Source organism: Columba livia, chromosome 9 (genome assembly GCF_036013475.1).
Source record: "Columba livia isolate bColLiv1 breed racing homer chromosome 9, bColLiv1.pat.W.v2, whole genome shotgun sequence".
NCBI classification, from domain to species: domain Eukaryota; kingdom Metazoa; phylum Chordata; class Aves; order Columbiformes; family Columbidae; genus Columba; species Columba livia.
Genome location: NC_088610.1, coordinates 19,950,426 through 19,978,010, shown reverse-complemented (window position 1 = coordinate 19,978,010; position 27,585 = coordinate 19,950,426). Strand labels below are relative to the sequence as shown.

The following is a 27,585-nucleotide window of genomic DNA, read 5'->3' as shown; positions in this document are numbered from 1 at the left end:
CATTCTCCCAGCCCTCCTGGCAACTTCAGCCCTCCAGCACCCACTGGTGCGCCCTGTCCTTTGCTGGGTCCAGGGTGGGGCTGGCAGGGGGTAGGAGGGAAGAGCTGGAGGTGCTCTAGTGCTCAGGCCAGTGCTGGTGGCACAAGCAGTACCACCTTGGGGACTGCCAGCATCCCTGAGCCCCACTCATGGTGCAGTTCCAGTCAGAGTCGTGCCCAGCTGTGGGGATGTCTCGCTCGGGAACCTCCCAGGAAGAGCTGCGCATCGTTGAAGGCCAGGGCCAGGTCAGCGATGTGGGTCCCTCTGCTGATGAAGTCAACAACAACACCTGTGCAGGTGAGGGGATAGTGACAAGCTGTTGGGGAGTGCCCCCCCCACTACTCCACCCAGTCTTCTGCGCCTGCTTAAGCATGAGAGGCCCGCTGCCCTGGTGCAGCACTGCCAGCAGACACCGAGGGGCTGAGGACCCTCCTCTCCTTGCAGTGACCCCAGAGGACCTTCTCCTGGACAGCCCGGAGAAACCTGCGCCAGATGGGCCACTGGAGACAGCTCTGGACCACCTGAAGCTGGGCAGCATCTTCACATTCCGCGTGACTGTCCTGCAAGCCTCCAGCATCTCTGCGGAATATGCAGACATCTTCTGCCAGTTCAAGTGAGCCCCTGGTGCCCCCTTGGCTGCATGTCTCCCACTGCTCCAGCCATTGCCTCAGGGCTGGCAGTGAACATGGAGGAGCCCCAGCCCCACCACCTTTGAGCCCTCCATGGATGGCGAGGCAAAACCAAGGCTGCGGAATGAGCCCACGCGCTTGTATGGTGCCTTGTTCAGTCACTGATGAAACACAGGGAGAGGCTGCCGTTGGTTTTGGGGGGTGCTGAGCCAGTCCAGGGTGCAGTTGGGGAGCGGGCTCTTCTCCTGGTCCCTGCCCTCTCTCCCCTCCCTGCTCCTGCACATCCCCACCCTGCAGCTGCTGAGCCACCTTCATTCCCTCTGCAGCTTCATCCATCGCCATGATGAGGCCTTTTCGACAGAGCCTTTGAAAAACACAGGACGAGGACCACCGCTGGGCTTCTATCATGTCCAAAATGTATGTATCCCTCCCCTGCCCACACTTTTGCGGCTGCCACAGAGCCCGCAGAGCCATTGGCTGGATCTTCTCCCCAGGCGAGCAGCCTCCTCCTGGCTCTCCCAGCCCATCACAGCCACCCAGCTAGGCCAACCTTACACAAGATGGATATGTGGGAAAAATACCAAAAGCTGTAGCTCTCTACCCAAAAAGGCTAGGATTTAATGATGGGGAGAGTACCCGCAGGGAAGGGGATGGGTGAGGAATGCAGGGGACCGGACAGGCTTGCACCATCTCACTTCCCCAGTGCTGTTGCTGGCTGCATCCTTTTCCCAGCTAAACTGTGCCACTGCTGGCTCTTTCTCTTCCAGATTGCCGTGGAGGTGACTAAGTCCTTCATTGAATACATCAAGAGCCAGCCGATTGTATTTGAAGTCTTTGGGCACTACCAGCAGCACCCCTTTCCACCCCTTTGCAAGGACGTCCTGAGGTGGGTGCACCCTGGGCCACCCCCGGCTCCTGGGTGGCACAGGGGGGGCCACCCTCAGCTTCCTGGGGACCCAGAGAACGGGGGGTGCAGGTGGCAGGAAAGGGTGGCACCAAGACATAGGTGGGGTTGGCTGAGTTCAGTGGTCCCTGTGAGTGTTTTAACCAAGGCAGGTCTCTCTGCAGCCCGCTGAGGCCATCCCGGCGCCACTTCCCCCGTGTGATGCCGCTCTCCAAACCAGGTAGGAAATCTGGCCTCCTGCTCCTCTGCCCACCTGTGGTCCCTGTGCTGGGTGCAGGGTCCCCTTCCCCAAGGGCACCAGAAAACGTACTGCAGGCCAGAGTGCCCAAAAGCCCTTGGCACCCATTCCCACAGCACCTGATGGATGCAAAGTCCCTGTTCTCGCCTCCTGCGGAGCGGCAGGGATGACGCTGCCCACCCTGGACAGCTCAGCTGGCCACCCAGCCCCGCCATCCCGCAGGGTCCCCATTGTCCTCTGGCTGCCAAGACCCAACTTGTTGGGGTTTGGTTGAGCGCCTTGATTTGCTGTGCCAGTGGTCAGCGAAGTCCACCAGGATGGGGGTGTTTCCTCTATCACTCTCTCCTGCCTTGCTGCCACCTCTGAGTGTCTCCCTGCAGTCCCTGCCTGCTCTGTCCTTACCCTGCCGGCTGTCGTGTGCCTCACTCCAAGTGTCAGTGGCAAGCTCACCCTTTAAGCTGTCTTTTTGATCCACCACAGTGCCTGCGACAAAGCTGAGCACCATGACTCGGCCCAGCGCCGGCCCATGTCAGTGCAAGTATGACTTGATGGTCTTCTTCGAGATCTGTGAGCTGGAGGCAAATGGCGAGTAAGTCTGGCTGGAAAGAGGCATGGGAAGGAGAGGGAGGCAGCACGGTGATTTGCCTGCTGCTCGGCACCTGTGGGCAGGCTGCTGTGGCTCTGTGTCATGCCACAATCCTCTCTTCCAGCTACATCCCTGCCGTTGTGGACCACCGTGGAGGCATGCCATGCCATGGGACCTTCCTCCTCCACCAGGTACTCTCTCCTCGAGATGCTGTCCTGGCTCTGGCTCCTGCTGGGAGCTCTGCTAACCACTACCCCTTCTCTGTGGCCTTACGGGTCTCAGGGGATCCAAAGGAGAATCACCGTCACCTTGGTGCATGAAACAGGCAGCCTCATCCGCTGGAAGGAGGTGCGGGAGCTGGTTGTAGGTAAGCCGAGCCAGGTTGGGTGGGCTGTGAGCAACACCCAGCGTGCCGAGCTCCTGAGCATCCTCTCAGCCTGTTTCTTGCCCACGTTCCCATGTGGGGCTTTATGCCTTGCCTCACCTCCCACCCTGCAATAGCAAAGTAGTGGCTGCCTAGCAGGTGACACAGACATGCCATGTGGGCAGGACTCCTCGGTCGCAGGCACCATGTCTAGGAGCTGGAGTGACTGAGTGTTGGGTGGCTGCTGCCTGTGACAGGGGCTGCTGGGGATGCAAGCAGATGGGCTGCCCCTGTCCCTCCTGGGGACCTTCACAGGCCTGTTGCCTGAGTGGTGTCCCTGTGCTGTGCTTGCAGGTCGGATCCGGAACACCCCAGAAGCAGATGAGTCTCTCATTGACCCCAACATCTTGTCCCTGAACATCCTCTCCTCTGGGTACATCCACCCCTCCCAGGATGACCGGTGCGTGCCACTTCTTTTCTTGTTCTTCCTCAGCTGTGATGAGGGCTGGCAGGGGGACATAGGGAGCCCCTCTCTCCCCTGCCGACCTGTTGCTGCCTTGGGGGGGCTTTTCTGGAGCTGCAGAGGATCTTGGGGTTCAGGGCTGCCAGCCCCATTCCTCCTTGAGGCCGCTCCACACCAGGCTTTGGCACTACAGGGAATTTGGATGGGGGTCTTGCTCTGCAGTGGCAGCTGTGACCACAGAGAGTCGGTCCCCATCTGCATGGAGATGATGCAGGAAAGCCATCTCCCATTGCTGCCGGGTGACTTTGGGGATGCCAGTCCCAGAGGGCTGTGTCCCCACCATGGATTTGGCATGGGTGGGGCAGCAGTGGGACCAAAGGGTTTTTATCTCTGAGATATCCCTGGCTGGGTCCTGTGACGATGCGGTGAAGCAGTGGTGCAGAGCACAGAGCTCTCCTCTGCGCCAGGGCTATTGGCAAAACTTGGGGGGCTGGTGGGGGTCCCTGGCCAGAATGCGTGCGTGCAGGAAGCTGTGACGAGGCGGGAACAGTCATTGGCAGCACTGGGAGCAGCGGGACCAGTCCTGGGCTGTACGTGTAGTGGTTGCTGGCATAGGAGTACCCTGGCAGGGAGTGCGGACCACTTTTCCCCTTGTTTTCTTTGGGATCACTGCTGCCCCAAAGAGGCCTGTCCCAAGGCAAGGTGTTTTTGAGGGGGGATGATGGGATTCTGGATGGGAGGTGCCACCTTGCAGCGCTCTCAGGGCAGCTTCTGGGCATGGTGGAGTGACAGGTACGCAGTACCCAGGCAGCAGAGCCGAATCATGGGGTTGAGTGTGCATGCATGTGTCAGACCAGGAGACTTTGGTACAGCCATGGGGACATCAGAGCAAGACCAGGCAGGGATGATCAGGCTCTGAGGGTTTGGCCCAGCAGAGCTGCAGTGGATTTCACTGGACTGCTGGGAGCTGGGTGGCTGTGTCACCTGTGGGCTTCTGGGGCTGCGTGATTTTGTGTCAGCTCCTGATCTGGTGGGTTGGTCCTGGGTGCAGCCAGATCGGATCTTCAGCATCTCTTGCACAGCCTGGCAGGGGGGATGTGGCTCCTGCTCCTGTCTTCCCTGCACGGGTCTTGCAGGGCAAGGGATACTGCTTGGGCTGGGTGGGATGCTCGGGGCATGGGGAGACGGGGTCTCACATTTTGTGAGAGAGCACCTCAGCTGCACGCTCAGAGGGTCTGTGCCACAGGTCCAACCCAGAAGCAGGGGCCCAGGCAGGTATGCACACTGTATCTGCCCCGTATCCACCCTGTATCAAGCCTGTCTGGGGCTGGGCAGGAAGATGACAGGGCGGCTGGCATGCTGCAGGGTGCCGAGGGGCGCTCACCACAATCCCCCCCGGCTTCCATCCCGCATGCAGTTGCTCAAGCTTTAGCCCCAGCAGCCTGCAAGGGAGGGCAGCGGGCAGAGCGACGGCCTGCCTCACCTCCACCCCGGCTGCTTGTGCTCCCTGCTTTGCTGCCTTACACCATGCAGCCTCCATTGCCCAGTGCAGCCTTGGCTCCTCTCCCCAGCTTCCCCAGTCCCCCAGAGCCACTCAGGAGACCAGGGCAGGGGTTTGGCTCCCTCCCTGGCACTCATCCATCTCTGCATCGAGCTCCCAGGGAGGAGGCATGAGGGACCACGCCCAGGGTCCCCCTTCGCTTCCCTCCACTGCTGCCGCCCATCCGAGCCCACACTAACCATGTAACTGTTTTGTGTTTTTGCAGGCAGTTTCTTGATTCGGATATGCCTAGGTATTATTTGTTTCCATTGTTTTTTTTTTCCCACCCCCTCTTCCTCTCTCTCTTCTTTCTTTCTCCCCCTTCACCTCGGCGCACTCACTCCCACCGGAGGCAGCACTTGGACGTCCAGTCCCCCATCCCTCCACACACCCCATCCCTCCTCCCTCCTGCCCTGGCACCTCTGGCTCACTTGGCCCCTTTTGCTGTTCGTTTGGGCCGCGCTCTCTCTGGCTGCCGCTCCCCCTCGCACGCCTGCGTTCCCATCGCCTGATTTGAATTTTCTTCTCGCTATTGGACATTGCTGCTCTTCCATTTCTCCGGCATCCAGAGCCAAGTGTGCCGCCCCCCATACCCCATTGTCTCCCACCTCAGCCCCAGCTTGGCCCCTGGTGCCGCTTGGAGTAGCTGCAGGGCTGGTGTGGACCATGGTGGGGACTTCAGGGACCCCTCCAGCCCTCACTTGGGCACCTTGTGACAATGGCAGCGCTGCAGGGTGGTGCACTGGCATGCACAGCACCCTGTGCACAGTGGTCCTGTGGGCGCAGATGTGGTGAACTGGCAGTGTGCATCTGTATGTGGGCGCGATGGTGGGTACGCACACCCAGGCATGGCACAGACTGTTTACTGGGGGGAGTGGCTGTTCAGGTATGGGTGGTGTTCAGCGTGGACCTCAGGGTGAGCCTGATGTGCAGCATGTGGGCGAGAGCCACCGTCCCCAGATGCTGCTGCCAGCCTCTGGATGGAAGCGTCACTGAGGGCCCTGAGAAGGGGGCGTCCTGCTGCTGTGCCTCACATGTATCTGGGAGACAGGGGATGAGGTGTCCTGGTGGGCTCTGTAGCTTTGTGCCATCCCTACAGTAGCTAGAACCTGGCCCTGCTCAGAGATGCCTGAAGGCAGAGCTGTCCCTCCAGCAGCACCCTGTCCCCCTAAGGGTGCAGGGGGGTGGCTCCAGCAAGGATCCAGCTCCCCACTGCAGGAGCACATGAGCTCACGGTGGCATTGCCTGTGGGCCCTCAGCACATGGATACTCTCCCTGTGAGCCAGGAGACAGACCAAGAAATTATCGGCCACTGTGTGGGTGGTAGTGGGACAGCTGTTTTTCCCCCTAATGGGCACCTTCCTGGGGGGCTGCGCTGGTCTGGAGCTCCTTGCCCTGGGATGGCAGCAAGGGCAGAGTTAAGGGGATGGGGAGTATGTGTGTGCTCACTTCCCAGCTGCTGGTCCACGAGGAAGGTGAGAGGCAGAGGGTCTTCACCCAAGTGGGTAAACCCCTGCCTGCCCTTGCTGAGCTGGGCTCAGATTCAGGGTCCAGCTAGGCAGGAACTCCTTTGGCCAGCAGTGCCAATATGGGGCAAGTCTCCCTAAGAGGGGCTTCCCTTCCTCATGGCCCTGCTCCCGCACAGCCCCATACGGACGATGCTTTCTGACCTTTCATTTTTTCTGTGTACGTGTGTGTGTTTGTCCTTGGGTTGCCTTCAACATATAGCATTTCGTTTGGAAATGATACTAGGTACTTCACGTGCACCCGCTCGGTCTGGCCCTCCTGCTTTTCTCTCTTTCTCCTTTGGCTCCTCCCTTTGCTTTTTGCTCTTTCCCCCCTTCCCTGAGGCTCCTTTTCTCCTCCTTCTCCCTGGGGAGCATTCTCTTCTCAAGTGACCCGTGTCTGCAAAGTGATCCTTCGCCTTGGTTCTGTCTTATGTGGGATTTTTTAATGTATTTTATACACCTTCTGAAAGCGTCGCTCTCCCTCTTCTTCCAATGTGGGGGCAATCACAGCTAAGACCCTCTCCCTGCTGCCGCTGGCCACGCTGGCTCTCATTAGAAGAGCCACTCAGCCGCCTGGATGCTGCTTTGGGGATCTGCCAAAGCATCTGTGTTAAGACAGTCTCTGAGCCACAGCTTCCTGAGGATGCTCAGGCAATAGCTGGGGCTGAGGCAGCTCTGGGTGGCTTTGGGGAGTGGGTGTCCCATAACCGCAAGGCTGGCCCAGGAGGGAGCCCAGGAGAGGGGCAGAGGGTGAGACGAGGATCCTTTACGCTCTTGAACTGGAGCCGCCTCCTGCTTCCACCACACTTGATTGCTTGACTTGAAGAGTGCGGTTGCTGCTCTTGTCCTGGGTGGCTGCGCTGTCCTCTGTGGGACCCCACAGGCACTAGGCGAGTGGGGTCGGGGGTTCCCTGCTCCTGCTCGCAGGCTGGGAGCTGTGGAACACAAACTGAGGGGTGTGAGGCAGCCTGGTGGGGATGGGGACGGATGGGGCTGGCGATCAGGGCAGAAGAAGAGCCAGGGGGGAGACAGCTTGACAGGGGCCAGCCACCAAATAAATCCTGGTCCCCATGTGTTGCTGCCAGATGGGGGCAGCCCTGGGGAAGGGCACCAGTCTGGCAGGGGGGCTGCTTTCCCAGGGGCAGGCTGGCAGCACCCCCCATGCCAAGCATCCTCCCTCCTTTCCCTTCTGGCTGCCATCACCCAAACAGGGACAGTGGCTCCTGGCAGGGGCGAGAAGGTGATGCATACCCTGAGCTGGATGGTGGGGACCTGACCCGGGTGCGCTAGGGGTGGCAGCCCCCTGCTCCAAGGATGGGGGTGGGGCATGCACCCTCCTTTGCCTTTCCAGCCTGCCCTGCCTTGCCTGCACCCCAGCTGAGCCCCCACTCCTCCCGCGGTCCCTCCTACCCAAAACCCCAGTCTGTTGGCTGTTTCAAAGGCGGCGCGTTCCCCTCCTGGGACGCCTTGTCCCCCTTTGCCTTGAGCCTGTGCCCTCTGGAGTGGCTGTCCCCAGCTGTGCCGCTGCGTGTGCATGTCTGTGTGTCCCTGCAGGCGTGCTGCAGTGCTGCGGGGGGGACGATGGCATCTCCTTGCTCGCTCGCCTGGGGTTCTATGGAGGTTGTCTTACTGGCTCTGCTATTTTTTTTTGGCAGGACTTTCTACCAGTTTGAGGCGGCGTGGGATAGCTCCATGCACAACTCGCTGCTGCTCAACCGTGTCACCCCGTACCGGGAGAAAATCTACATCACCCTTTCTGCCTATATTGAGGCAAGGACCTTAGTCGGGGCCATTATAACACCAACAAAGTCTGGCATTTCCCCCACTGTCGGGGTGCAGCCACTGTCAGCACCTGTTTAGCTGGCACCTATGCTAACAGGGTGCAGGATTCAACCTAGTAACTGGGAGCCCTGCGAGACCCTGGGAGTGGAAACCACTGGGCTCCAGGGGTAGGAGAGACCTGCTGGGCTGCCAAACTGCAGCCCCCATGACGCTCTTCCCCCCGCTCTGCTGCAGATGGAGAACTGCACCCAGCCTGCCGTCATCACCAAAGACTTCAGCATGGTTTTCTACTCCCGGGATGCCAAACTTCCTGCCTCCCGCTCCATCCGCAATCTTTTTGGCAGTGGCAGCCTGCGGGCTTCTGAGAGGTACTGGAACGCTCTTGCCCTTCTGGGGCAGGAAAGCCATCGCTGGTGGCATCCCAGCAGCCTGGGCAAAATAGCCAGGCCCTAGGGATGAGGCAGAGCTGGTAATGCCTCATCTCCCTTTGCTTGCAGCAACCGTGTGACGGGAGTCTATGAGCTCAGCCTCTGCCGGGTGGCCGATGCCGGCAGCCCAGGTGCGTGCCGTGCCTCTGCCTGGGTGTTTGCTGGAAGAATGGCATGGTGATTGGGGTCAGGGCTGTGTATCTGTCCCCAGCTGTGCGTCTGTCCCCACAGGCATGCAGAGACGGCGTCGGCGTGTGCTGGACACCTCTGTAGCCTACGTGCGAGGAGAGGAGAACCTGGCTGGCTGGCGGCCCCGCAGCGACAGCCTCATCCTCGACCATCAGTGGGAGCTGGAGAAGCTCAGCCTCCTGCAAGAAGTAAGAGTCTGGGCTAGAAACAGGCCGAGATAGTGCAATTTGCAGCTCAGCCGCTCGCCCTGCCAGTGCAGGTGGGATTCCCCACCGTGGGTGCCTTAGCCCTCCTGCTGGTGGGAGGAAGCAGGAGTTGGGCTGTGCTCTCCGCTGCGTCACTGCTCACCAGGGGCACAGCTGACCCGAAGCTGATGCACAAAGGAGTGTAATGAGGCCTGGGAAGCGTGGTCCCCGAAAGGATGTGGGCAGGATGAAGGGGCCACCCCTGAGCCTGGCTGCCTGTGTTCAGGTGGAGAAGACAAGGCACTACCTGCTGCTGCGCGAGAAGCTGGAAACGACCCAGCGCCTGGGCCTGGAGACCCTGTCCCCCTGCTCCAGTGAGGACTCCGAGTCCCGAAGCACCTCCTGTGTCTCTTCCCCACTCTCTGTTGACGGAGCCCCTGAGGGCCGCACCTCTCCCCCTGAGACCCCCAGCGAGAGGCAGAAGGAGCTGGCCGTGAAGGTATGTGTCCGTGAAGGTACCAGCCAGCTCATGGGGATGAAGCTGGGAAGGGGCTTCCATGGGGCAGCAGGAGCTTGTGGCAGGAGAAAGCCTAAGAGGAGCGGGAGGGTGGAGGAAGGTGCCTCGTGCCCCACCATCTTCCTCCTCTCTCCAGTGCTTGCGCCTGCTCACGCACACCTTCAACAGGGAGTACAGCCACAGCCACGTCTGCATTAGCGCCAGCGAGAGCAAGGTACTGTTGCAGCCCCAGGCTCCCCGGGGCTGGCAGGGGCTGGGAAGGATGCGTGACCAGGGGGAAACAGGCTGGGTGGGGGCAGATGGGCACCATGGCACAAGTGGTTCTTGCTTTGGGGTCCCTGCTCCCTCTGCTCTCCCTGGTGTTCCTGGAGCTGGTGGTTCTCAGGACTGTGCCAGGAGAAGACCCTGCTGGCCAGAGGTGTTGCCTCTCCCTGTATAAGCAGGCGCCTGGTCCTTTGCCTCTGCCCACCTTGGGGCAGAAACTTGAGTCCACACCTCCGCTTCTCTACAGCTGTCTGAAATGTCTGTGACCCTGATGAGAGACCCCTCCATGCCAGCTCTCGGGGTCACCACTCTCACCCCATCCTCGACCTGCCCATCACTGGTGGAAGGACGCTACAATGCCACGGAGGTCAGGTAAGAAGGTGGCTGGGAGGTTCAGGTGATGCCCCAGTGTCCTCTGAGCAGGGCAGTTGTACCACTGGGACACTGTCCTGATCAATGGGTGTTCCCTTGCCATCACCCTTCCTACACCCCCAGCCTCTCCTCCCTCCCCAGGCCCCCCCAGGTCTCCTCCAGGGTGGAGAGTCCTGACCTGGAGCCTGCAGCAGACCGAGAGCAGAAGAAGTCCCCAGCCCGCCGGCCTGAAGAGGAGAAGGAGCCCCAGCGTTTGCTGGTGCCTGACATCCAGGAGATCCGGGTCAGGTAGGATCAGCCAGCAAGGGAATGCCTTGGGGCTGGGGGGCATCATGTCCCACCCTGACTTCGGTCCCTTCTGCAGCCCCATCGTTTCCAAAAAGGGCTACTTGCACTTCCTGGAGCCCCATACCAACGGGTGGGTGAAGCGCTTCGTGGTGGTCCGGCGCCCGTACGTCTACATCTACAACTCGGACAAGGACGCGGTCGAGAGGGCCGTACTCAATCTCTCCAAGGCCCAGGTGGAGTACAGTGAGGACCAGCAGGCCATGCTCAAGGTAGGGTGCCAGGAACCAGCCCCACTCTGCACATCCCCTTGGGCGAGGCTCTCAGCCCCAGCTCTCCCCCGGCAGACTCCCAACACTTTTGCGGTGTGCACGGAGCACCGGGGCATCCTGCTGCAGGCAAGCAGTGACAAGGACATGCACGACTGGCTCTACGCCTTCAACCCCCTCCTGGCTGGGTCCATAAGGTACCGGGGGCAACTGGGGCAGGAGGGTGCAGGGAGGCTGTCGGTGGGGGGTCTGTGGGCTCCATGGGCTCCCTGCCCTGTTCCCAGGGCTCTCCCTGCTACAGCCCCTTTGGCCAGGCATGGGGAGCACCTCCTGTGCAGAGCTATGCCTGGATGGGCTCTTTGCTGGCAAAACTTGGACTGTATTAATCTTGATTTCAGCTCCTTCCCCCACTCAAGTACTTCAATCTAGTTGAAGATGTCCCTGCTTATGGCAGGGGGCGTTGGACTAAATTACCTTTGAAGGTCCCTTCCAACCCAAACTATTCTATGATTCTATGATCTAGGGCCAGATCCCGGCTGGTACAGAGGCATTTCTGTGCTGAGTTCAAAGCAACATTGATGCCTGGTGGCAGGGACACTGGCCCATCACTTATTGAGAGCATCTCTAGCAGTTCTTGAGAGCATCTCATCAGAAAATTCTTGAGACCATCTCAAGTGGCAGGACTAGGGGAACAGGCGTAAATGCGCAGAAATTTGTGTGCTCTGGCTAAAGAGACATTAATCCCATGTACCTCCAGCTCTGGTTGGATTCAAGCACCAGCCCGGAGCCAGGACACTGAACCCAGGGGACCACACCTCTGATTGTCCATATCTCTGACACCTTTTGTCTCTTGCTTTCCAAATCAGATCCAAGCTGTCCAGAAGGAGAACAGCCCAGATGAGAATCTAACTTGAAGAACACCCTCCACCTCATCCATCTGCCAACAGGATCAAGATAGCTGATTCCATCTCAAGACTTCCCATGTTAATGTCTGATCTCTCACACCATGTGCTGCCCCAGCTGTCTGCTCCATGGAAGGATCTGTCTCGATTCACACCTTCACGGGGGAAACTCACTTCCGTTCGTAGCTGCAAAAGCCTGGACCCGCCTGTGCAGGATTACTCATGCGCCTGCTATCCCTTGGGTGACCTTCAAGTCACACCATCTGTAATGCTCCAGAAAGGTCCCTGTTGGAGGGGAGGGAGCAAGGAGGGCAGTTTTGGCTGAAAGCTGGTCTTTGATCTACAGAGGTGGGAGTGCAGTAAAGCTCAGAGGTGGGAGAGCAGGAGGAATTGCCTCCATGTGAAGGGAAAGTGGTAGTTTAGGGATGGGGATTTCCTAGTTTATGGATGTTTCTGCAAGAGACGGCAGGGTAGGATCAGGTGTTGGTAGCTTAAGATGATATTTATAAAGTATTTATTTGTATTTACGTCACAAAAATCCCATAAATTGGGTTCTGGCCCCCGGACAAAGCCTCCTCTGGGCAGGGGAGAGCCTTGGTGGTGGGCCGGGGTCCTGGAGATGCCTTCCCGGGGACATCCCTGGCACATGCCTGGCAGCAGCGGTGCTCTCGCCCTCGCTCCCCACTGTTCTCCAAACCTCTGCTTTACCCTCCCTGTGGCTTAAACTACTTCTCCTCTCAGCAGTGGCTGGACAACGCACCATGTCTTCCCAAAGGAGGCAATTCCTACCTGCCCCGTCTACCTCTGAAAGGGGGGAGCCCTTCATCTTGGCTGGCCAGGGCACCCACATCCATGTGGATGGGTCACCTTGCTTTGGAGCTTGGTCTTGCTGGAGGGAAAAGAAGGACTCTGGGGGCAGCTCTGCCTGTCACCTCCTACAGGGCTGTCCTTCCCAACAAAAAGCACGGGGCCACCTCCACTGTCCTGACCTGGGAGCCCCAGGGGGGCTGTCCAAAGGCATTCCCCATCTCTTAGGGTGGGATGCCAAGGGTCCCATCCTCCATCCCCCTGGGGAGTGTGGAGGTTCAGGTGGCCACTTCCAAAGCCAGATGCAAAAGTTCTCTGGGAAACGGCATTAGGAATGACCATCCCAATCCACAGGATGCTTGTCACCCTTTCCAAAAAGGGCTGTCACGTCCCTTCTCCTCCCAGCAGGATGACAGGCTCAAAGCAGTTCATGAGAGCAGGGGAGAGGCTGGCGTGGGGGCATTGGGGTGGAGATGGGGCTGTTTTCTCCTGTTGCAGCTGCCATTTTCTCACTCCTCTTCCCCTGCTGCAGAAGTGAGCACCCATCTCCTTCCCGTCCTGCCTCTGTCAGCACGTTAATCCAGGGGGCTTCTCACGGCGGAGGTGGCTTCACCAAGAAGACCTTCTTCTCCAACCATCACTGCTTCCATCCTCCTGCAGCAGCAGCTCTCCCTCTCCTTCTCTCACCCATGGGTGGGATGCTTTGGTTCGGCGCTCCCCGACTGTCCAGCAGCATCTGGCACAGCTCTGGGCGAGCAGGCGAGCATCCTCCTCCGCATTTCCCAGGCACCCCCAGCTTCGCTCTCACACCTTCATGCCTGCCCTTCCCTCGCACAGCACGGCTGCACCTTGGCTCTGCCGCACCTCCCCGCGCTGTCTGTGGTGTGTGTGTGTCTGTGTGTGCGCATGTGTGTCGGACGTGGTGCTGTCTTCTTGTTACACCCGTGTTGCGGGGGCATGGATGGGTTGGGATGTGGCCGGTGGGCAGAGGCTTGCAGGAACGCCCTCGCTGCATGTCAGACACCGTTCAGCTTGGGTTTCAGGTCACGGAAAGGGCTTTGGGATCCTTCCCGAGCCCTTGCCAGCTCTGCCGGCCTCGCCACAGCTCCTTGGGCATCTCACCGCATTGCTCCAGCCCAAAGCCACGGCGGGGCTGCTCCTCCCGGCCCCGTGTCCCAGGCAGGCGGCAGCTTGGCCACCTAGGACAAGCTGCCCATCAAACTGGAGATTTTTACCCCCGTGATCCATTTTAGAGACCTGGAAGCTGACTCGTGCCCTTTATGGCAGGAGAGGTGCCCACCTGGGGATGTGGAGGGGCAGAGCTGCAGCCGGGGTGGAGCAGTGGCCTGAGCAGGGTCTACTTGGTACCATCTCAAATTTCAGTGTAAGGGGCTAAAGGTGGAAACAGTGGGTGCCCCAGGGGAGAGGGGAGGCTCTTCCAGGGCAGCAGCAGAGGCAGCTTCTGGGGGACACAGGACCTGCATCTGCCAGGGACCAGACACAGGTTCACCGCCGCAGCTGGGCAGCGCTCCCTGCGCTGCGGGCGAGGGGCGGCCGTGGCGCTGGTGTCCTCCAGCCAGAGCCAGCGCTGCCTGAGGCCAGCAAACCTGCAGAGCAGCTGACTCAGCTGGGGGCAGCAGGGCCGAGGGGGACACGGCTGGGCTCCTGCAGCATCCCCACAGGCTGCCCCGGCCCTCGAGCTGCCCTGGACGGCTCGCCAGCACCACTCACCCCCGGGTCAGTCCCCTGTCCACCTCTCCCCTCCACCACTGCAGCCCCCGGGACAAGGAGCACAACCCTGAGGGTTGGGCATGACCGTGAGCCCCAGCAGAACGGAAATGTCACCGGGGGCAGTGGCAGGGAGCTGTGCCCTGGGGCTGGGGAGCCCGCTGGTTCATGGCGGCGCCCCCGGGCCCTCCTGCCCCCGCTGCCTGGGAGCTGGCGCCGCGAGTCCCGGCCATCCGCGCGCACATGAGGCTTGTTTGGTTCTGAAATAAATGTGGCATTTAACGCAAACAGCCCCGTGCCACTGAGCTCCTTCCTGGGACGGGTGGGCAGGGCGGGACCCTGCAAACCAACAGCACCGGCTGCGAGGAGCCCCGGGAATCTCGTGTCCAGTTGTGGCCCCTCAGTTCCAGCAGGACAGGGAACTGCTGGAGAGAGTCCAGCGCAGCCACCAAGATGCTGAAGGGAGTGGAGCATCTCCCGTGTGAGGAAAGGCTGAGGGAGCTGGGGCTCTGGAGCTGGACAAGAGGAGACTGAGGGGTGACTCATTCCTGGGGATCAGTATGGAAAGGGGGAGTGTCAGGAGGATGGAGCCAGGCTCTTCTGGGTGACAACCAGTGACAGGACAAGGGGCAATGGGTGCAAACTGGAACACAGGAGGTTCCACTTAAATCTGAGAGAAACTTGTTTGGGGTGAGGGTGGCAGAGCCTGGCCCAGGCTGCCCAGGGAGGTTGTGGAGTCTCCTTCTGTGCAGACATTCCAACCCGCCTGGACACCTTCCTGTGTAACCTCATCTGGGTGTTCCTGCTCCATGGGGGGATTGCACTGGATGAGCTTTACAGGTCCCTTCCAGCCCCTGACATTCTGGGACTCTGGGAGCCCCGGGACCGCGGCCGGTCCGTGCGCCGCCGGGGGCCGCTGCCGTGCTGGTGCCGCCGGGGGCGCCGCACGCCCTCTCCGCCCCACTGGGCCCCGCCACGCCCCTTGCCAGCGATTGGTGGGCACAGGAGGGCCGTGCTGGGCACTCCGCCCTGGGATTGGTCAGCCTCGCGGAGTCAGTCGCGAAGCGAAGGGACTGATCGGCCGCACGGCCCCGCCTTCCGATTGGTGGAGAAGACGCCGCGCTGCCGCCTCCCGCCAGCGGGATTGACAGGGGTCTCCAGGGGCGGGACAATGGATGCCTTCCGCTTCGGCCCCGCCGCCACCGGGCCGTGCGCTTACTTCCGGCCCTGCCGCCGCCGCTGATTGGCCTCGCGGCGAGATTGGCAGCCCGGGGGGGGCGGGACGGCGCCTGTGCGAGAGGAAGCGGCCTGGGCGGCGCTGCCGGCGGATGGATCTGTTCGGGGACCTCCCGGAGCCCGGCTCCTCGGTGCCGGGTGAGGGCCCCGCCGAGCCCGGGGCGGGCACATGGCGGCCGTGCTGCTGGGCCCGCCCCGGGGGGCGCCTCCCCGGGCACGGCTGCCAGGCTCCCCCGCCGGGCCTGCGGAGCGCGGCCGCTCCAGGGCGGGCTGGGGCTGCGGCAGCGGCAGCGCCTCGGGACAGCGGCTGAGGGCTCCGTGCGCCTGAGGGACGGGGGAAGCGAGCGGGTCGGGGGCGGCTGCAGGCGGGAGCGGTTGAATGGCAGGACGAATTACAGGGTTTGGGTTTTGTTGTGGTTTTCCTTTTCGCTGGGTCCCGTTCAGGTGCGGTGCTACCTGCGGTTTCGGCCCTGCTGGAGCGTTTCCCGTTCCCGTGCTGCTGTGGGTCCGTGGAGAACTGTAATGGTGTTACCTGAAATAATTTGGTGCCTTCTGCGCCCCTCCCGTCCTCTGACGTGTTGGTCGGGCTGCTGAGGGATGTTAACACAAGTTGAGTGGATTCCTAGCAAAGAAAAACAACCCAGATGTTTTCAAGACGCATGTTTACCTCATCCCTAGGCAAGTGGGTGTTTGGCTCGTGTGGGAGCTGCCTGCCTGCGTTAGAGAGGGAAGGAAGGCGGCCAGGGCTCTCCCTTGGTTATCCCGCCTGGGGGGTCTTCCAGAAACCCCGCGCGGTGCCTGCAGCGGGTGCTGACGCTGCCCTGCTGTCTTACAGGGAAGGAAGCCCAGAAAGAGCCTCTGCTCTTTGATGATCTCCCGCCAGCCACCGGCGTTGGCTCAGGTATGGCCGCTCCGTTCCTGCCGTTAGTTTGCCTTCCAGTCGTCTCTTGAGACGAAACTTGTGTCAATCCTTTTCTTTGTTAGACAGGGTTATCAGCACCAGTGTGCAGAGCAGCTGTTTTCCTCTTGTTGTGGTTTGATTTTTTTTTTTGTAGCCAGAATGTTATAGATGTTTCACATATGTTCATTCCATAATACGTTCCCTACAAATATTCTCTTAAACAAATGCAAGGCCTGAATTTGCCCCACCATCTAGTAACAGAGGTTGAAATGTGGCTTGCTTCGGTAAATTGCCATTTTACAATTTCCTTTCCTCAGGAGGCGCATACATGGAGCACCATTTCCTTGAAGAGACGAAGGTAATGAGTTCTTCATGCCTTTCTTTTTGTGTTCCAGGAAGAGGAGGCTCTTTGCTTTTCGATGATCTCCCACCAGCCAGCAGTGGTGACACGGGTAAGGAGCTGTGTCAGCTCACCACCCCCCTGCTGACCTGCCCCTCAGCGAAATCCACTGGCGTACTCGGTTGTGTTTGGCGCGTGGCTCATTAACCTGGTATCCAAGGGTCCTCTGCTGGTTGTGGCAACCTGTTTACGCCCTGATTGTTTAAATGGAGATTCTGACTGTTTAAAAGTAAATTTTGTTCTGTTCCCAGAAGCGCATCTGTCAGATGTCTTTTGGGGTCCCTTGTTGTCTGTGCCTGAAAGCCCCCTGCTTTCGGAGTGAAGGGACGTGTGTGCTTGCTCAGAGCAAGGGCAGAGCTGGGCTGGTGCTGCTGCTGCTTTTCTGCTGTGGGCAGAGGCTGCTGCTGTAAATGTCCTCAGAACCAGGCTGCTGGTCTGGCAGGGCTCTCTGCATGTGGCCAAGGGTTTGGTAGCACCTGGGAGGAGGTGAAATAATTTACTGTACCATACAAGAATAAATCTCTGGAAGGAGAAGGCTGGGACTCTGAGTATTATGGGAATCACATTTTGCTTGCTAGTTTTAGTTTGTAACCTGTGTTCTGAACTGTCTAACAAACATGCGCGTTCAGAGTAATAAACTACACTTCTTTGCATTGCTGCAGGCACAATTTGTAGACAAAAATTATAATAATAAAAAAATATGAGTATTCCAACCTGAAATGCTAACTTCCTGATCAGTTAACTACAAAAAAGGCTGGTAGGTGAGAAACAAACTGTGGGTCGGTGGGGAGAATCGGCAGCCTGCCAGCCAGACGCAGCTGTGCTGTGCCTGAGGTGGGGTCACACAACGCCAAGGGATCAAATTGGCACTTGCTGGGTCAGACAGTGCCGTGTGCTGCGGGTTGTACGTGCTGAGCAAAGTTGTGTGTGCATGGTTGTGGTCAGTCAGTGTGTCTTGTTTGGTAATAATTCTGGTCGCTTAATACTGTGTGAGTGTGGGAGCCTGTGCTTCACCATCCAAGGACTTGCTGCTGAATTTATGCAAGTAAAACAGAGCTGGAAGACTTCAGCCGCCTGCTTTTTTGCTTTCTTTCAGCTTCCAGTGCTGCTGAGCAGGTCTCAACAGGAGAGAGCCATGGGAAGGGGGAGAAGAGAAAGTCCTTGGAGGAGGAAGAGAAGAATGGCAGGGAAGAACTTGTGGAAAAGAAAGTTTGTAAAGGTTTTCAGACAGTTTGAAAACAAATGTACTCAATTTGTACTTTTGACGTTGGGCTGAGTAAGTCCACACCAAATCTAAGCTTTGGTTCTTTGTCTGCTTGCATTTTCAGCCTCTGGTAGGGAACAAATAGCTGGGATGGTCTGTGGAAGCCCCTCAGGCTCCCTGGCACTCTCTGCTTCCCCCACCTGGGCCTCCTTGCAGCCCTGCTCAAGTGGCAGAGCTGAGCAGTGAGCACCCTGGCGTTTGCAGGATAGGTTTCTGTGCTGCCAAGAGGGGAATTGGTTGTGAGGCCTCTGGAAGGCCAGAACCACACCAGTTTCTTTTGCACATCCACAAATCTCTTCCCTGGGTGGCTGCTAAGAAAGCCAGAGAGAGAGATTTGCTGTTACACTTGGGGCATTTGATGCCAGTGCAGGTGCCCATGTGTGATGTTGCAGCTTTGGGAATAAGAAGTGTTCAGGGGTACAAAGGAAATGACGTGTTCTGGAAACAGCAGACCCTGATTTCCCTACCTTAGCACCCTTTTAAAGCTATGCTTTGTTTAATCTGCAGGTTCAAGGCCACATGCTTACTCTGCGCCCCCCCCCCCAGCCCTTTTTGGTGAGAGCCCTGTCCAATGCCCAGCGGTGCTGCTTAGCTGCAGCTGCCTCCAAAATGGGGGCAAGTAGCTTTTGTAGCTACTGGCCTTGGCAGCACTTAAAACCCATGTTACAAGATAAATATAGCCTGTTCAGCAGAATAATTTTGGTTGGAAAAGACCTTTAAGATCATTGAGTCCGGCTATTAGAGGTGCCAGACGTTCTGTGGGAGGAGGAGGGCCACACTAGGCTGCAGTGCCAGGATCAGGTTCTGAAAGCTGAAAAGTGGTTGCTGATGTACTGGTTTTTAGTCTAGCCAAGGGGATAGAGTTTGATTTGCGTGCCTGCTTCGTTCCCCTTTAGGGTCAGTGGGCATTCTTGGATTGAAGGGTTATGTGGCGGAGAGGAAGGGTGAAAGAGAAGACATGCAGGATGCACATGTCATCTTGAACGATATCACCGAGGAGTGCCAGCCTCTGCCCTCCCAAATGTAAGTGGGCCCAGCTGCTGCAGTGATGCTGTGGGTGCAAAGCCTGTGAAAAGATCCTTTTTGTGTTGAGCAGCTGATGTTCTTTACTACGCATGTGTCGTGCTGCATGGTTTGGGCTGCTTATTGGGAGACCTGGGTTGAATTCTTTGCTGTGTTCCTGAGCAAATCACAGGAATATTATGTGCCAATATATCCCCTGGAGCAATGCTTAGGGGATTAGGTCACTGACTTCACAAGGATTGTGGGGGCCTGATAACTCTGGATATTGAGCCTCTGTTACCCAAATGTAAGTGTGAATGTTCAGAGACTCTTAATTATGAGTTTAATTATAAGTAATCAGGCCTTGCCCTGGGCATTTTATGGTATGTAAAACCCTAACTGTGGCAATGGAGAATGCTCAAAGAAAATGTCAGAACTCTCTCATTTGAAAAGTTTAAATCTCTTAGCAAATCAACACATACAAGTGTGTGTAAGGAGGAGTGTGTAAGGAATGTTCTCAAGCATCATCCTGATACTGGATTTAGCTTCTGAAAAATGTTGTCCCAAGAGCTTTGTGTGCCAAGGGATCCAAGTTTCTCATCTGGAGCATGGTTTCAAAAAGTTTAGGCACGGAAGGCACCATAGCACTGGTTAGACCAATGTCTCTGTGGTGCTGGGGGGTTGCACTGCACTGGGGGTAAAATGTTTAACTGCTTTTATGCTAAGTTGTGGTCCATAATTTTCTTCTGCCCTTCTTTTTCTTGAGGGGTGGAAAATTACAAGTTCTCAGCTCAGTGTTTGCACATGTAAACCACGTAAATGTTTGAATGTGTGAGCTTAGAGACTTGTTACCTTTGTTTGTGCCTTGGAGTGCAGTATTTATTCAGTCTGGCTGACACAGGACAGGGTGTTGCAGAGACAAATACGTTTGGTCCTACCCTCTGGCTAACAGCCTTTCTTAGCCCCTTTCTGCTACTCTTTGTTCCCTCACAGCACACGTGTCTCGTACTTTGCTGTTTTTGATGGCCACGGGGGAGTCCGAGCCTCAAAATTTGCAGCACAGAATCTCCACCAAAACCTGATAAAGAAATTTCCTAAAGGTGAGAGGAACGGAATAAGGGCTCTAGGACAACCTTCACCTTTTCTGCCTTGACATTATGACAGTGGATTGTTAAACTGATCTGTTTGGGTGTAGTTCTGCAGTTCCCATCTCTTATTCCCATTGGGTCTGTGAGACCATGCTGTCTCCTGAGGGAGAGGGCTGTGAGTCTTTTCAGTACATAGGTACAAGTAGCCAGTTGGGAACCGCTAAGCAAAATGCGGGATGTGCTGTTGCAAGTTTTGGCAGTGCCACTTCAAGCATGAAAATGCATCCATGGGGCAGAGGGCTATGTCCTAAATTCTCCATACGCTCTACCATGCAGATTTTTGGTAGCGTGAGCACAGGATGTGCCACAGCTGCTCTGCGCAGGGTCCGAGAGATGCACTGCCTGATTGGATGTTGAATGAATGGAGGGACTGGGATAGCTCAGATACATTTTAGCTGGATCTTACTTGCTGTTTTCCCTTGTCTGACAGGTGAGGTAGTCAGCGTGGAGAAAACAGTGAAGAGATGCCTTTTGGACACCTTCAAACACACAGATGATGAGTTTCTAAAGCAGGCATCCAGCCAGTAAGTGTAAATGCTGCCTGTGTGTTTTTATTTCTTAGCTTGCATCTTGCAGGCCAAGGAAACCTTGAGTTGTGCCTATGCTCTGGCGAAACCCTGCGCAGTGTGGCTGTGCCAGGTGGTATCTCTGCCAGCTGAGTGCCTGCTAGGGCTGGATCATGCCGTGTTCTGGTCTTACTCTGTGGTAAGTGGTCTGTGCGACTTGCTGAGACTAAAATACACATTTGTGGAAAATGAAGGAACCAGAACATACCAAGAATGCACCTCTGTCTTTATCAGGGCATCTTGTTTGCTTTCCCTTTTAAAGGCTTACCGAGTTGCTGAACTGACTTATGCCACGCTGCCTGGCCGGGATCTTTGTGTTGGCAGCATCAAAGTGTGGCAGGAGATACCTGTAGAATGTCCCTCATCTTAAGCTTGTTTCCACAGATTCTTTTAAAGTGAAGCTGAAAAGCATAGCAGCTACTTTCTGTGGGATAGATACCAGCTTGCCTCCCAGCTGGGTCTGGGTTTTGAGTGCAAGCACCCATCTCAGTCTCTGCTGAACACCAACTATATGGCCTAGGGGAGATGCAGGTTGTGTCTAAAATACAGTCATTTTGTTACCAGTCCTTTACATATTTGTTTGGGATGTTTTTTTGATTTTGTAGTGACACCTAACACAGATGGAGAGACTGCATCTTATTCTAAGGTTCCCTGCAAACTTCCAATTTTAAGTAAATTGCAAACTGGCTCAGTCTCTTAACCTAACCAGATCAACAAGCTTGACCAGGCAAACAGAAAAAGCTTCCTTGAGTCTGTTACAAAAGTGTCATTCCCAAACCAGGCTCTGGTCAGAAATGTGACTTACAACAAAGGTGCTACAAATGATCGCTAGTGATCACTGTATTGATAACAAAATGAAAGATCTTCATTCAGCTGCACCTTCAAAGTTCAGAAAAACTGGATGGCCTATATCTGGAAATCAGCCTCTCAAAGCTAGTTTCAGTAAGGAGTGGCATCGTAGCCAGGCTGCATAGTGTGGAGGACTAGCCTGGCAGCTCTAATCTAAGAAAGGCCTCTCATTTTACCCAGAGCTCTAGAGCTTAACTACAGAAGGTGAAGTATTGGGAGAGTGACTGAAGGAGTGGTGGTGTTGCCGAGGTGGGTGGTGAGGACGGCGGCGGGCGGGCCAGGGGTGCTGTGAAGAAATGGAGGGAAATGAAAGCAAAAATGAAGACCACTCTGCTGCAGTCCTCGCTGTGCCTGCCTTTTGCTGCAAAGAAGGAGCCTTCCCCAGAGTGTGGGGTCTATGTTTGCTCACAACACTGTAGTTTCTGGGTAGTCACTGGGGCTGAGCCTATTCCAGTGCAGATGAGCTTTTCTGGGAGCACGAGGAAAGTTCTGTGAGGGCAGCGTGGCTGGCAGCATTTGAACCAGCTAGGACTTGGCCATGCACGCAGAAGGCAGAACTCTGTGCAGCTCCGCTGTCCTTGTCCAGCTCGGTGTTTACCACCAGCAGTTTCCCTGGATGCTTGCAGGCAGCTCCTGGGGGCTTGTGCCAGCTGACTGCTGCGTGTTGGCACATGTCGCTTCCTTGAGGTCCCAGGAGCACTCTGTGACTGATTTCTTAAATGTTCTTTTCTCCCCATAGTAACTGCATTTTTGTTCCCTTCAGGAAGCCAGCATGGAAGGATGGCTCCACAGCTACTTGTGTCCTTGCTGTTGACAATATTCTCTACATAGCCAACCTCGGGGATAGCCGGGTAAGCAGAATGGAGAAGCCAGCTGCTGGTGTCTCATTTCCTCTGAGAGCTTTATTTGCCCTGAAAGGTGTTTGTGTGGGATGTCCCAGTTGCCATGAGCTTCCCAGCTGTTTCTACAGAGCATCTTGTTTTGGGTGCGTGCAGGGTACTTCTGTGTGGTCTCCCGTAGTGTGAAACAATTGTGTGTGGTAGCACTGTCTTGGTGGTGCTAAATATCTCACAGTATCTAGAACAGAACAGAATATTTCAATTGGAAGGGACCTACAGTGATTGTCTAGTACAACTGACCACTTCAGGGCTGGCCAAAAGTTAAAGCATGTTGTTATGGGTGTTGTCCAAATGCCTCTTAAACACTGACAGGCTTGGGGCATCAACCACCTCTGAAGGAAGCCTGTGTCTGAGCACCTTCTCAGGACAGAAGCTTTGAACCATTCCTGAACGTCCTGTCCTTGAATCCTGGGGAGCAGAGCTCAGCCCTCCCTTTCCACATCCCCTCCTCAGGAAGCTGCAGAGCCATGAGGTGACCCCTCAGCCCCCTTTCCTCCAAACTAGACAACCCCGGAGTCCTCAGCTGCTCCTCACAAGACCTTCCAGCCCTTCACCAGCTTTGCTGTCCTCCTCTGGAGGCATTCAAGGACCTTCACATCTCTCTGGAATGCTGGAGCCCAGCACTGTACGGAGGGCTCGAGGTGAGGCCACAGCATTGCTGAGCACAGCAGCACCAGCCCCTCTCGTGGCTGACCGGCCATGTTTGGTGTGATGCCCCCTCGTGGTGCGGGGCTCAGCGCTGGCTCCTGCTGAGCTGCTGCTGACCAGCATCCCCAGGTCCCATTCTGCAGGGCTGCGCTCCAGCGATCCGTTTATACTTGTGCCTGGTGTTACTCCCTCCCAGGCTCAGAATCCAGCACTTGGACTTAAGTGTCATGCCATTGATGAGTGCCCGATGCTCCAGTCTATCCAGATCCCTGTGCAGGCCTCTTGTCCCTCTGGAGAGTCCACAGCACCTCCCAGCAAACTTGCTGATGGTGCGTTCAACCCCTGCATCCAGATCACTGACAAATGTATTGCACAGGACTGAGCCTTGAGGAACACCCCTGGTGACCAGTCATCAGCCAGATGTAGCCCCGTTCACCACAACTTGCCCTTCTCTCGCAAGAAGTTCTTGCTGCAGTTTTATTGTTGTTTACTCACAAGGGTCTTTTGTCAGCGCAGGCGATTCTGTGTCGTTATAATGAAGAGAGTCAGAAACATGCAGCCTTAAGCCTCAGTAAGGAGCACAACCCCACCCAATATGAGGAACGTATGCGGATACAGAAAGCTGGGGGAAATGTCAGGTAAGTGCCTAAAAGGTGTGAGTGAGCAAATCTAAACCCTGGCCCAACAGGGTTTAGTGTCTGGGCTTTCCTGAGCTCAGCGCTCATGCTGGTGAGAGGATCTATTGCTGCCTGTGGGAGGCACGGTGGTGCCGAGATGTCCAAGGGTTTGGTGGCTTGAGCTGGTTGATGGGGGCTGTTTTCCCAGGGGCTTACAGTGGCGGTGGGGGCTGTGCTGCAAAGGTGGGAACCCACGTGAAAGCCTGGCAGTGCAATGCAAGCATGGATATGCTGAAGCTTCACCTACAGAGCTGGAACTCGTTGTTGAAGAAGTTATCATTTGCGGTACACTGCGGCATTGAACATAACTCACTTCCTTGCTTGCAGCATCACCTCTCCCTCCTTGTCCTGTCGGAGCGGGGGGTAGTTTGAGAAGGCATGAGAAGTCCTTGGGGTCAGTTGGTGTTGCTTTCCTGGGGGTTAGCTGATGCACTGGGGCAGTCTGCAGTAGGAGCGAGGTTTCTGGAGCCAGTGTGGGCTTATCTTAATGTTCCTGTGTGTGGCTGTTTGGGTACCTGTGTCCAATTTCCCTGACTAGGATCTCTCCCTTCTTTGAAGGCTGTTTCTTGATTTAATGGCATCCTCACAAGACAGGACTCGGTGCAGGCGAAGTATCTTAGTCCCTGCAGAGGCAGAATGCCCCCGGGGTGGGGAAGGGTGGGCTCAGTTCTGGCACACTGCCATGTCTGGAGGGCCTTGTTCCCCTTATCTCTGGAGAGCACATGCTGCTTCTTATGCTTCACACTCATATATCTTCGCACACAGGAAAGAGAGGGGCTGCTGTCTGTTAGCTCTTTCCAGAACTGGGGAACATGTCCTCAGCTGCCCGAGAGCCTCTCCCACTACTTGTAGTTCAACATTTTGGACCCAAGAGATAAGTCGCAAAGTGTGCAGGCATCAGATCTCTTCTCTGTGACGTGCCTTGCTTCTTGCTTTTATCTCAAGTGGGCTGGTTGGATTATGAGATGAATGAGCTTGTGTCTTTCCAGGGTGCACAGAAGAGCCTTTGTGGGGAGAAGATGCTCGATTGTTGGAGAGGTGGAGTGTGAGAAGCTGCTTCTATTGAGGCAGCTCTCAGCTAATTGGAAAAGTGTAGCAAACAAAACTGCTTCCTTAAGGAGAATTATAACTTGGGTTTCACGTAACTGGTTGCTGCAGTCAATGGTTAGTAAAAGACCAAGTGATCAAGAGAAAGTGTTGTGGTTGTCAGTCCTTGGAACTGCCCGCAGTTGAGCCAGTCTGTTGGGGCTGGTGTTCTGATAGAGTGCAGGAGGGGCTGCTGGCTCAGACCTGGTCTTGCCTGCTGCCACTCTGTGAGTCCATTGAAATGCAGTTTGCTAGATACCTTGCCAAAAAAATAATCCAGGAATTCAAACGTCTGCTTCCAGGAGTTCAGCTCAGCATATAAGTGTTACTTTCCTGGCTTGCTAGGCTGAGCAGGGCTTGAGTTGGGGAAGGGAGGTGGAAAACAACCTTAAATTCTCCTGATTTCATTTCTTCCTCCCCCTCTCCACTTGTTTCCAAAAGCTTCACACAAACATGCAGAAAGGCAAGGAGACTTTGACAGGAAGATCTGAACTTGCTGGGGAAGTGGATCAGGATTTGTACAAGGTAGCTAAAGGCAGCAGGAAGAGTGTTCCCATCAGGCAGTGTAGTGAGATGTGTATGTGTGGGGAGGGCTCTCAATGTTTTCTTTCCTTGTGCAGGGAAGGAAGAGTCCTAGGCGTGCTGGAGGTTTCCCGCTCCATTGGGGATGGCCAGTACAAACGCTGTGGTGTTATCTCTGTGCCAGATATCAAGCGCTGCCAACTCACGCACAATGACAGGTAAAGCATTGCCCATGCACAGTGGGGTGGCTGCATCCTGGCTCTGCTCAGCACAAGTAGCACAAGCTGCACAACCCCATATGCTCTGTTGTGAGGGCTGAGGCACTTCAGACTCATCACCCAGGGTCAGAGGATGCTCTTACTGCTGATCTCTCTCCACTCCTGTTCCTTTTCAGTGTAGTGGGATAATGCTGCTGCCTCACTGCCAAGATAGTGTGAAGGCTCCTGTTGAAGCAGCAGTGATAACATACGTGAGCCTTAGACTTCCTTTGTGCTCTGAATAGGTTCACACACCAGTGTTCAAGCACTTGGTTAAGGCTTGAATTCTTGGATTCCTATTGTGTCCAAAAGTTGTTTCTAGCAGCCGTGGTGCCCATGAAGACTGTTGCATTTGTCTCTGATAGTTGGAGATTTGAGATACTTTTCTAACATGTGATTGGTGGTGACAAATTGCTATGAGCTTTCATGTCAGTCTGGCCCTGCAGGCTCTCTGAGGTGAGAACGTAAGCCAGTACTGCTGCATCTTCTGGGATTAGCGATCCATATCAAGTGATACACCAAAATATTTCTTAATATATTCTGAGCATTAGGGTCTGAAACGATGTCTTCGGAGATGTGCCGCTTTGGCAGACTGGCCACCACTGCAGGATGGTTGTATTTCTCCTTATCCAGTGACTTTGGTTAGGGCTCCTCGTCAACGCAATCCCCAGTGCAGGTGGGAGTGCACAGCAGGCTGTCTCCCCATCTTCTGGTGGGGACCCTGGTGGCAGCTCTCCTTGCCTTGAGCTTTGTATCCCCTCAGCCTTCTGCATCCTGCAGCAATACCTTGTGGCAGAGCTTTCTGGCCACAGTTATGCCTCTCTTTCTGGGTTAAGCTGCTTGTTTTTCTTTTGAATATTTCTATTTAAATTATCGCTATACCTCAGGAGCATGGAAGAGTAAAGGATTTAAAGGGATGCACGTAAGGTATTCAGCTGGCTGTATTTCTCTGTTTCTTTGCATTAGCTACATGACAGGGAAGATATGTGAATGAAAAGGACTCAAAGGAAAGAAGCAGTTCCTAGAGAAATAATGGAGCTTTCCAGCAGGGTGTGGTATATGGTCTTTCCTACCAGAGCAGTGTCAGCAGGACTGCCAGGATGTCCTAATCTAGGTCTTAGACTGTTTGCCTGGCTCTTTGGCCTGTACTTTGAATTGCCTCCGCTCTGTGAATGTCAGGTTCCGGAGCACCAGAGGACTTCTGGTTCTTCCGAGAGCTTTTAATATGAGCTTTATGGCATCACCCCTTTGGATTGGAGTGTGGGTACTCATAAAATAGCTTGGAGGGTTTTTGCTGTAGTGGGGGAAGCCAAAGATTCAGCCTTGGAACTTGCCTCTTCTTGATTTCCAGGTTCATTCTGATAGCGTGTGATGGCCTCTTCAAAGTCTTTACACCAGAAGAAGCTGTGAACTTCATTGTGTCCTGCCTGGAGGTGAGAAGAAGGCAGTGTGGTGGCTGGGTTTGTCAGTGCAAGGGGTGTGAAATAGAATGGCTCTGCCTTGCAGACATGTATCTCTCTCAGGGTGTCCTCCCTTAGTTGTCCTTATTTGTTTTGCTTCCCCATGCTTGGAAATCACCGTGTTCTTGCACCTGCGTGCTTTGCTGGGAGCAATCAGCGTCGTCTTTCCTCGTCCCAACAGGATAAGAACATCCAGACGAGAGAAGGGAAGCTGGAAGCAGATGCTAGATATGAAGCTGCATGTAACAGACTGGCCAACAAGGCTGTACAGCGAGGGTCAGCAGACAATGTCACGGTCATGGTGGTCCGGATAGAGCACTGAGAGATGAGGTGCGGCCAGCGGGATCCCCAGCTTGCAGCAGGTGTAAGGGAAGGGAGAAGTCAGTGCGCGTGCATGCGTGGCTAGGGGAGGGAGGGTCCTGCTGGATGCTCTAAAGTGTAAATAAAGTGGGTTTTTGTGTGTGTTTTTTTTTTTTTTCCTAATAGTTTTAGCTCATTTGGATAGCGATGTTTTCTAAGTGGCTCCCACAGTGGATCAGCTTATGTGGAAATCTTGTGTACTGTCAACCTCCCATCAATGTCTTGGCAAACCAAATAAATCCATTTGGCAGAGGTGCTAGCAAGAGCAGGCATCGGTGGCATGAACTCTGCCAGCTGTTCCACACGGTGCA

At 55.8% G+C, this 27,585-nt stretch overlaps 2 protein-coding genes across 31 annotated transcripts in view; both read left to right on the top strand.

Moving 5' to 3' along the window:
* Positions 1-14,287, top strand: part of KIF1A (kinesin family member 1A) — a 40,658-nt gene extending 26,371 nt beyond the window's left edge. For 6 of the 20 annotated variants that reach the window (XM_065074133.1, XM_065074131.1, XM_065074135.1 and 3 more), the window contains 21 exons: positions 198-336; positions 484-652; positions 995-1,085; positions 1,436-1,554; positions 1,737-1,792; positions 2,291-2,399; positions 2,521-2,587; positions 2,679-2,763; positions 3,115-3,220; positions 4,990-5,016; positions 7,927-8,041; positions 8,288-8,421; positions 8,551-8,612; positions 8,713-8,858; positions 9,142-9,354; positions 9,509-9,586; positions 9,884-10,008; positions 10,150-10,296; positions 10,373-10,565; positions 10,641-10,759; positions 11,429-14,287. In XM_065074133.1, coding sequence (XP_064930205.1) covers positions 198-336; positions 484-652; positions 995-1,085; positions 1,436-1,554; positions 1,737-1,792; positions 2,291-2,399; positions 2,521-2,587; positions 2,679-2,763; positions 3,115-3,220; positions 4,990-5,016; positions 7,927-8,041; positions 8,288-8,421; positions 8,551-8,612; positions 8,713-8,858; positions 9,142-9,354; positions 9,509-9,586; positions 9,884-10,008; positions 10,150-10,296; positions 10,373-10,565; positions 10,641-10,759; positions 11,429-11,471 — 2,343 coding nt within the window. In that variant the 3' untranslated portion in view covers positions 11,472-14,287. Of the gene's footprint in view, positions 1-197; positions 337-483; positions 653-994; positions 1,086-1,435; positions 1,555-1,736; positions 1,793-2,290; positions 2,400-2,520; positions 2,588-2,678; positions 2,764-3,114; positions 3,221-4,989; positions 5,017-6,491; positions 6,516-7,926; positions 8,042-8,287; positions 8,422-8,550; positions 8,613-8,712; positions 8,859-9,141; positions 9,355-9,508; positions 9,587-9,883; positions 10,009-10,131; positions 10,297-10,372; positions 10,566-10,640; positions 10,760-11,428 lie in introns of all 20 variants that reach the window. The other 14 variants (XM_065074134.1, XM_065074132.1, XM_065074130.1 and 11 more) reach the window with 5 other exon arrangements.
* Positions 14,288-15,151: 864 nt separating this feature from the next.
* ILKAP (ILK associated serine/threonine phosphatase) lies at positions 15,152-27,585 on the top strand. Of its 11 annotated transcripts, none has more exons than XM_065074167.1 (13): positions 15,152-15,373; positions 16,071-16,136; positions 16,532-16,588; positions 17,633-17,755; positions 18,697-18,823; positions 19,796-19,902; positions 20,381-20,474; positions 22,129-22,216; positions 23,429-23,550; positions 25,296-25,415; positions 26,806-26,887; positions 27,072-27,244; positions 27,401-27,585. In XM_065074167.1, the coding sequence occupies exons 1-12, from the start codon at positions 15,175-15,177 to the stop codon at positions 27,234-27,236; spliced, it is 1,350 nt and encodes a 449-aa protein (XP_064930239.1). In that variant the 5' UTR covers positions 15,152-15,174; the 3' UTR covers positions 27,237-27,244; positions 27,401-27,585. The 11 variants fall into 11 exon arrangements, with proteins under 11 accessions (XP_064930239.1, XP_064930238.1, XP_064930237.1 ...); XM_065074166.1 differs by having other exon boundaries at positions 15,153-15,373; positions 27,072-27,278; XM_065074170.1 differs by having other exon boundaries at positions 15,156-15,373; positions 27,096-27,244.

What these genes read in the sequence shown, in the direction of transcription:
- ILKAP (XM_065074167.1), top strand. Translation starts at nt 15,175, where the DNA reads ATGCCTTCCGCTTCGGCCCCGCCGCCACCGGGCCGTGCGCTTACTTCC. An exon ending in GCCCGGCTCCTCGGTGCCGG is followed by an intron (nt 15,374 to 16,070) that starts GTGAGGGCCCCG and finishes GCTGTCTTACAG; the next exon opens with GGAAGGAAGCCCAGAAAGAG. An exon ending in AAAGCTGGGGGAAATGTCAG is followed by an intron (nt 23,551 to 25,295) that starts GTAAGTGCCTAA and finishes TTCCTTGTGCAG; the next exon opens with GGAAGGAAGAGTCCTAGGCG.